The sequence below is a fragment of the Toxotes jaculatrix genome, chromosome 4 (genome assembly GCF_017976425.1).
Source record: "Toxotes jaculatrix isolate fToxJac2 chromosome 4, fToxJac2.pri, whole genome shotgun sequence".
NCBI lineage: Eukaryota > Metazoa > Chordata > Actinopteri > Toxotidae > Toxotes > Toxotes jaculatrix.
This window is the reverse complement of record NC_054397.1, coordinates 20,455,948-20,464,435: the sequence shown is the minus strand read 5'-3', so window position 1 is coordinate 20,464,435 and position 8,488 is coordinate 20,455,948. Positions and strand designations below refer to the sequence as shown.

At 43.8% G+C, this 8,488-nt stretch overlaps 1 protein-coding gene across 2 annotated transcripts in view; it reads right to left on the bottom strand.

Moving 5' to 3' along the window:
* Positions 1-535: 535 nt before the first annotated feature.
* pkd1a (polycystic kidney disease 1a) overlaps positions 536-8,488 on the bottom strand; it is a 61,151-nt gene continuing 53,198 nt past the window's right edge. Inside the window, exons 49-56 of one of the 2 annotated variants that reach the window (XM_041035347.1) lie at positions 7,963-8,093; positions 7,547-7,655; positions 7,301-7,426; positions 6,331-6,502; positions 5,877-6,167; positions 5,153-5,287; positions 4,274-4,600; positions 536-4,135 (exon numbers count right to left, since the gene is read on the bottom strand). In XM_041035347.1, the coding sequence (XP_040891281.1) occupies positions 3,077-4,135; positions 4,274-4,600; positions 5,153-5,287; positions 5,877-6,167; positions 6,331-6,502; positions 7,301-7,426; positions 7,547-7,655; positions 7,963-8,093 (2,350 nt within the window). In that variant the 3' untranslated portion in view covers positions 536-3,076. The remainder of the gene's footprint in view (positions 4,136-4,273; positions 4,601-5,152; positions 5,288-5,876; positions 6,168-6,330; positions 6,503-7,300; positions 7,427-7,546; positions 7,656-7,962; positions 8,094-8,488) is intronic. The other variant, XM_041035348.1, reaches the window with a different exon arrangement.

Here is an 8,488-nt window from a genome sequence, read left to right as displayed (position 1 = left end):
ATGAAAAAGGTTGGAAATGTGGGTTTGTTCTATGGTTAAGTTAAAGCTGCTATAATCACTATTTTTATAATAATGTATCTATGATAATGTGAAAACAACGTGACGGAGTGAAAGGCACTGAGCTGTCACCTGAATCTGCAGCTTCACAGTGAGTTCCAGCTCATTGCTTATCTCTCCCGTCCACAACTTAACTGTTTTGGTTCATTCTCACCACTCTCCCAGCATTGTTTTTGGCTGCAGCGTGCAGCTGTTTTTGAAGAAAAACCTCTTGAAAACCCACCGTTACCACCACCGGCTCAGCATCAAACGGCAGACAGATGCAGTTAGCAACTTTTTTTATTTCCAAATATTTCCCTCAGGACGTGGTGGAGGCCAAACAGTTAAAAGAGGGTGAATGTTGGACTTGGACTTGGACTCCAATGTGTAAATAAGCAACTGTCAACATCAGTGAGTATCAGTGATGTTATCATTCAGCACCAAAACCATGTCATTATGCACAGTTCAGCTGTCAAACTCTTTATTTGACTTTGTCAAGTGCAAAAGCATGAGAAGTGTTACGACTGCAAAACACATATACGATACAAAAAAAAAAAAAAAGAAAAGGCATAGACAAATATTTTCAAAGACAAGCATGTAACACTTTTAAAGCAAAAGGCATCAAACAACACAAAAAGGCAGCTAGAAGACACAAAGGTGGGCTTTGGCACTATCTTGTTACTTAATGTACGCACAGAGCAGGAATACGAAGGCCGGGGTTAACTGCTGAGCTTCCTGTGGTTTCTAGTTGACATATTATGAACAAAGATTTATATTAAATACATTGATAGCTTTGGCTGTAGTGCTTCAGTTAGACTGGAGAAATGTAAAACTTTGGAGTTTGCAACACCAGTGCTTGACCTATGAATACGCCGCTGCAGCACATAAACAATACTGATCATGAAAAGCAAAAATATATACACCACAAAGCACCAATATATACAGAAATGTACACACACACAGAAGAAGATGGGCCTTTTTCATTCCTTTTTGTGAGAGCAGGAAACTTGTGAAATCTAATTCAACTTATTTTTCTAGGAAATAGGTGAGATTAGGTTTCAAAATAAAATTATTTAGGGTGAACATTTTTCCTTTATGCTGTGTAATGGTGGGGTCTGCTGGGAAGAGGGGGGAAAAAAGGGCTTCAATCACACTTTGGTATACCCATTAGCACCTCCAGAAAATTGATCCTCTTTCATATCCTTTAAAAACCCTTAAAAATAGGGCAGACACATAATTTCCCACTTTTGTGGCTGAGACAGGAAGGAAGCTGAAGTCTAAAAGGGACTGGAATTCATTGTGGCAGGATTTTATCACAAAATGTATAATTTCCTTTGATCATTGAAAACTCTTATTTTGCCCGCAGATTTGGTTTTTCCTGGTTGTCTTTCCTGGTGTTTGGGAAAGGGTGGGTTCCCTGAGATCTGCCCACTGCACACAGGAAGTACGTACGTATACATGTTGATCAAAATAAGACAAAAACAGGAACACAAGAGACCAGACAAAAGCACGAGACACAACCGCAAACTATTGATTCAATACTTGATAATACTTACTAGGATGTTTGTATAATGTGGCTGTTAAGGTACGAAATGAAAACTTGACACGAGAGTTAAATATGGCGTTGGATATCAGCTCCATCAGAAAATAAAGTGCTAAGTACAAAATGAATGAATGAATTACTGGGCATGGTAACAACTCAGGATACATAAAATGTTGCGAAAGCTTTGGCAGCGTTTATAGTTAAGATACAGTATGAGTGAAGCTTTTTCTATTGGTTTGGATACCAAGCTTATTACTTTACACCACACCTCATTAAAAAAAAACAACACAATCTACATCTGGAAAAAAAGTGCTTTTAAATCACAACCATATTGAACATAATGCAATAACAAAAACATTTAGAGAAGATGCTCAGACTGGGAGTCATTATAGCTTTATGATGGGAGAACTTGTTTAAATGTTCGCTGTTGTTCAGAAGCGAAGGCATGACCTTCTTTTTTTCCTTAACTTTTCTTTAAACACAACTTCTCCACTGAGCACCATCTTGTCCTTCTTTTCTTCTTTATTCCCTTTCTCAAACACTCCTTTGTTCTGCGCTGCGATCACTTGCTTCCTCTTCTTGTCACTACTCATGGCTTATCCTTCATCTTTCATCTCTCTTTCATCTGGACCAGTTTGAAGAAGACGGTTATATCTGCACCCTGAAGAACTGGCTGCTGGGATCCCAACAGTCCTGTGTGTGTGTGTGTGTGTGTGTGTGTGTGTGTGTGTGTGTGTGTGTGTGTGTGTGTGTGTGTGTTTGCTACCTCTAGACGTGTGGACTGAAGTGTACGACACATTACCATTAGCGCGCCTGTGCCTACAGTGTTACTTCTATACATGTGTTAACCTGCATGTGCGTATATCTGTGTGTGCCTGCATGCAAATTTGGGTTCAAAACCATAATACATAACTGTTTTCAGACAGGCCACAAGTACCCATGGTAACCGAAACATCAAATATAAAAATATGCAGACAGACAACTGAGAAATCAACACATTTTTTTTTTCTGAGATATACAGAAAGACTGACTGCACTGTCCGCTTTCAGTTCGTTAAGTCTTCTGGTGAACACGCACGTGTGCTCCTGTCAGTGACCCCACATGACCTCCAGGGTCGTGTGGGGTCAGGGGTCAGTTTTGGTCTGGGGGAAATAAAGGGTAAGGGAGCGTTTCTTGATTTAAATGTTGACCTTTACTTGGCTGTTTAAATCAGCTCAGTTAGCATCTGGTGACCTGCACCTTGTTTCTGAGAGAACTGAACTGGGATTTGGACGGATCACTGCCTGCAGACCTGCACAGTCTTTCATTCAGCTTTTCATTTCCCCGAACTGCTTACCTGATTTTTCTCATTTTCTTCCTTTTCCCCTGGGTTTAGAGAGGGGCACCTGGGGACAAAACCTGCTGCCCCCCGTCCTCCTCTCGTCCTTAACCCAACATTTAATCCCACTTTCTTTTTCTCCGCCTTTTAACTTCCGTTTGTCTCTCCATCCAGAGTCCTCAGGATTTGGGGTGTCCAGAGCCGTGCCTGTCCAGGTTGGGGTGCACCTTATTTTTGAGGGGTGGGGGCTTGCGTTTTCGCTTGCGTGTGGGAATGGTGGTGGTGTGAGCGGGGTGGTTGAACAGGCTGGAGGAGGGGAGGGTCTCTCTCTCTGTGGGAGGGTCCCAGTCCCGGGTAATAGGTGTAGGGGCGGGAGTGGAAGGCAAAGAAGGTGCAGGAGTGCACTGAGGTGCAGCGGGTGATTTGGATGGTGGAACATGGGTGGAGGGAGTGTTTGCTGATGAGATGGGGACAGAGGTGTCAGAGACAGACTTGACTGGTGTGGGTGGAGGTGCACTGACTGAAGGTCTGGCTGATGACTGAGGAGCAGGGGTATGTGTGGAGGCAGAGGCTGGTCTGGGCTTTAAAAAGGGAACAGGTGTGGCCACAGGAGTCTTTTTGGGGTTGGGAGCAGTGTTTCCACAGTCCTTTGAAAGTTCACTTTTATCCATCTTTTTCCCCTTCTTGGTCCCTTTGTGTTTTTCTTTGCCACTCTTTCGCTCTCTCCATCCAGCAGAGTCCTTGTCTTCCACCTTTCCCCTCTGTCCTGCCTCGCTCCTCCCTCCCTGACCACCACCACCTCCTCTCTCTCTCCCTCTGCGCCTCCTTATCCTCTGGGCTCGCTCCAGTCTACACTCGATGTGGTACAGATCTTCTGTTGCCATGGTGACACGGTCAAGCTGTTGCAGGAGGGCGTCCAGGGTGGGAAGCAGCCTCCTCAGAGAGGCTTCGGTCTCTGCCCTCTCCTTCCAGCTGGTACCTCCCACCACCACTCCTGGGCCCAGCCCCAAACCCAGGCCCAGCCCGAGCCCCAAGCCGACCCCCGGGGCCTCTGTCAGACTGCAGGGGCTGGAGGAGGCCGGGCGCCACGAGGCCTCGGAGCCGGCATCGACACTGTCGGGTGTGGGTGGAGAGTCAGGACCATCCAGTGGTGGCAAGCAGAGGGATTTACAGTCACTAGTGGAGGACGACCGGGATGGCGGCAGCTCCATGCCTTCGAAACGGACTTTGTGGCGAAACTAAGAAAACGATAACAGAGAAAATGGAGGATCAGGGGAAAAGTATGGTAATTGAGACATAGTCACTAAGAGAGTATTCTGACATTAATCATATTTTGTGTTACTTCCCTTGCTGTAAATATGAAACAAGAAACGTACCTCCTTGGCCCTGCTGAGTCCCATCCACATTTTGAGTCGTCTGAGGAACAGCTCGACCATCTCGTAGTCTTGGAGATCCACAGCTGGACGGTACAGCTCTGCCCGTGCACGGCGGTAGTTCCTCAGTAGCACAGAAGTGACCAACCAGAGCAACACCAGCCGAAATACTGAGAAGCTCGCATGGAACACCAGCGAGGAGACTGTGTTGGAGGGGCCGGTAAACGTCCAGCTAGGACGCCATGATAACAGGCCTTGGCCACCAGCACCCAACAGAGACAGACAGGCGGAGCCCACGCTGCCATAGCCATCCAATACAGAATGGAAGAGCTGGAGTTAAAGAGATGAGTGGAAAAAAAGTTTATATCAGATAATTCCTCACAATGTTTCAAAAAGTTCTACATTTTAAAGCTACCGTCACTTTACAGTGTAGAACCATCATCATTGTTCTCTATTTCTGAGCCTCTGGCGAACACCTTTAGATGAATTTTGGAAAGGTAGGTTTGGAAATAGGTCTGTTACAGATGTGGATTGATGGATTAAGGCTATTTTCTGAAACCAGGTTTTACAGTGTTCTGTTTACATCATGACCAAAAGTAAGGCGCTCCATAAAAAAACCATGTGGCAATGACACACTGTGGAAAAGAGGAGGTGCTGACCAGTGACACAATAGCAGTTTTTCGTCTCTGTTGTCAGGACAGTGAGGCTGTTATTATAGTTATTCTAATAATAAAGATGAGGATATCTTATGCAGTCTGTGTTAAAGTGAAGGTTTATTTGAAACTGTCTACTCTGAAGAAAGTGGATTGTAGGCATGAGAATCAGATATATTCATGCATGAAAGGTAAAGCGAGAGAGAAACAGATGAGTGAAAAGTCTGACCAGGTGTCCTGTGTGTGAGTACGCCAGCATCAACAGCAGTAAGGCCAGGGCGGCTCCTAGCAGCTCCCAGACTGAGCGCCGCAGAGCTCTGCCAAACACGGCCCACTCTCTGAGAAACCGCAACTGGTGGGACGCCTGCATGATGGGTGGAGAGGGGAGGGGGATTGACAGAGAACAGAAAATATGTGTCAGAAAATTAGAACAGAGTAAAAACATGGAAAAACTATTTTCTCTCTGTATTAAATGAAACATATTACAACTTGGGCCCTATTTTCATAGGCGTGGTCATCACTTTCTGCTGTTATGAAACACATTTATGCAGAAAATGCTTCTACACCACCACTACACCACCTGAGCTACAGCTGTCCTAAAACAACCACCAAAGTAATCACCGCTCACTGGGTATTTGATAAGATCAGCAGTGTCTGGAGAAACAAACAGTTTAGCCAAATTAGCTGCTTTATCTGGAGGTTAAACTCAAATTAAGCATACATGTAGTGATAGTAATAGTCTCTCAATGACATCAAATACTTCCCTACAGTGTCAGGAAAATAAGAATATCCATGATGCTCTTATTAGTGATAAATTGCAAAGTGCTTTGTTATTACTGACAGAACTGATTATCAAAACTACTATATAAAACCAAAGTTGTGATAAACAGAATCTGTTCTTTAATATTGTATTTTATAATCATCCCTGCTCTTCCTGTGTCTTTCTCTCTTACCTTGAGGACCAGTATGAACAACAGCAAAGCAGACATGACTGTGTACATTTGACTCTGCCTGGCCAGGGGGTAGAAATCTGTGAAGGCGTCCCGTGGGTGCTTCAAGTACGACGCCCACTGCTGCTTGGCGGCGGTGCAGCTGCTCAGGTGCAGCCCGCACACGGAAGCTGCCAGAGTCAGTTTGCAGATGCCCAGGAGTCTCCAGGCTGACAGCAGGTACCTGTAGCCCTCCCTGAGGAAACCCAGGATCCCCCGCACCAGGAAGTACAACACCAGGACAAGGAGGACAATCTGGAAAACAAGGAATCCTAAAGTTTCATTGCAGATTCATCACCAAAACAATGGCGCCAAAGAGGAGAGGAGAAAGGATTCAGTTGTAGCTTAGGGGTCAATAGTATTAGCAGTTCTTAATATAGTAATTATTGGCATTGACAGAGGGGTTGCCAGGGGTTACCGTGAGAAGGAGCTGCAGGCCCAGGCCTGTGATTGGCCACAGACTGATGACAAGGAGGTCAAGACTGGACTGGGGACGCTCAGAAACCGGGAATTCGAATAGGAAGGAGAAGACAGCCAGGAGGTTTGTATTGATGTTGAAGAGTGAAAACTCCACAAAAACAGCACGGGTCCTGTGAAGACACACATACACACACACACACACACACATATTAGACACACTTAATGGACTGTGATAAGATCAGGGATAAAGGTATTTCAGAGTCACTTCCTGTTTTGGAGCCAACTTTAATATTTTATTTATCTTATTGAAGCTGGGTGTTTCCATCACAGGAAGTTTTATTTCACATGAGAGATTAAACAAAAAAAAAAAAAAAAAAAGCAATAACTCATTTTTGTTTAAAAGATGCTGTTCAGTGTGCTGTGAGAGACCTCAACACCCATCTTTTATTGACTTTCATTTGCTCCCATCTGAATATCGACCTAACACCACATGTGGTATTAACAGGATTAAAGGTTTGTTTATGCCATCAGTTATTATTCTCAGAACAGTGGTTGAAAGCGAGCCCACATTCTTAGCGCATTCTTTACTGGATTGTTTTCTATGTTCTTTTTTTAATGTTTGATGTTTTATAAATTTACATGTGGAACTTTTTAATGACTGCAGGCTGTAGGGCACTGCAGGGACTTAAAAACTCCACTCCAGATTTATAAAGCCTTTTAGTATGCATGGTTCTATGGTTTTATTCCAATCATTGTGAAATTGTGCGCACATGCATAAGCGAACCTGATTCCTACTCCCTTATATCTGGCCCCTGGACTTGGACAACCTAATCAATGAAATCACAGAGTAAACTCCTCTTTTAATTTGCTTTTTTTTTTTTTTTATTGCTTTGCCATATGCATTTAATATCTAGCTGAGCATGGTGTTGTTATGCTCAGTTCTGTCTCTTCTGTCTCCTGTTTACTACCTGTAGTCGAGCCAGCGCAGCTGTTGCAGCTGCTGTACGGCGGAAGAGGCCTCCTCCAGGCTTCTGTTTAGCTGGTGGACTACATCGCCGCTGTGGTAAGCCCTCACTTGACCCAAACGCCACACCCTAGAAAAATGAGTGGGAGGAACATGACACATGAAAGAAAACCAGATGTTAAACACACACTGAATCTGACCTACAAGTTAACTTAACATATTACAGCCAGATCTTCAATCCTTTTCTTACCAGTTTGCATCGCTAGCACCGAAAGCAGTGAAATTCTCAGCGTCCTTGGTTGGAGAGGTAAACCGGCCCTTTCCCCAAACACCATCTCCTGCTATGGCACCACCTGCAACTGGGAAAAAGGTACAGTTCCATCAAGATCAAATTTTAAATCCCACCGACTTAATTCGATTTTTCCAGAAAAGGTCATGCAAACATGAAAGAGAATGAGTTCAGTAAACAGATGTTCAGAGATGGTAATAATAACTGGAGTAACTGTGATGCTCTGCATGAAAAATTTAATGCAGTTGATTCGATAAAATTCAAAGAAAGACTGACGCAAAGAAAAACATAGATTTTTCATGTGTACAGACTCAATAAGTTAGAAACACAGTTTCTATCAGATCAATGAAGCCTTGGTGACCACATTTCAATCTCACCCTGTGTGTCGCGGATTTGTCGCAGCCTCGGCGTGCCGAGCAGCACACTTCCTGTGTCTCTCAAGAGGGCAGAGTCATCCAGTAGCCGTGGCAACAGGGACTCATTCAGCCACATCAATACATTATCTCGGCTAAAAGACAAACCAGGGTATTTGTCACACACGTAGATGCCAAACATAGAGCAGAAAATCATACAGGATGTTTGTGTGCACATAGGACAACTGTACACTGGACTCCAGTTGTGATCTGTTCTAAATAAACAAAATTTATGGACACTTGAGACACTTTTTTCAAACTCGTTCTGTCTTGGCTTAAATAAAATAACACATTTAGGTCAAGTCTCAAGAGCACACGAGAAAAACTGGGGCTCGATCGTGGGAGCAGCCAAAAAAAAAAAATCATTTTTTTAATGACTTGACACTTGTTGTGTGTTTGCCAAAATAATTTCTGAAAGTCTTATAAGCAGACATTTAGAAGGTCATTGCAATATGAGATGAAGAACAAACCAAAAAAAAAAAAAAATAAG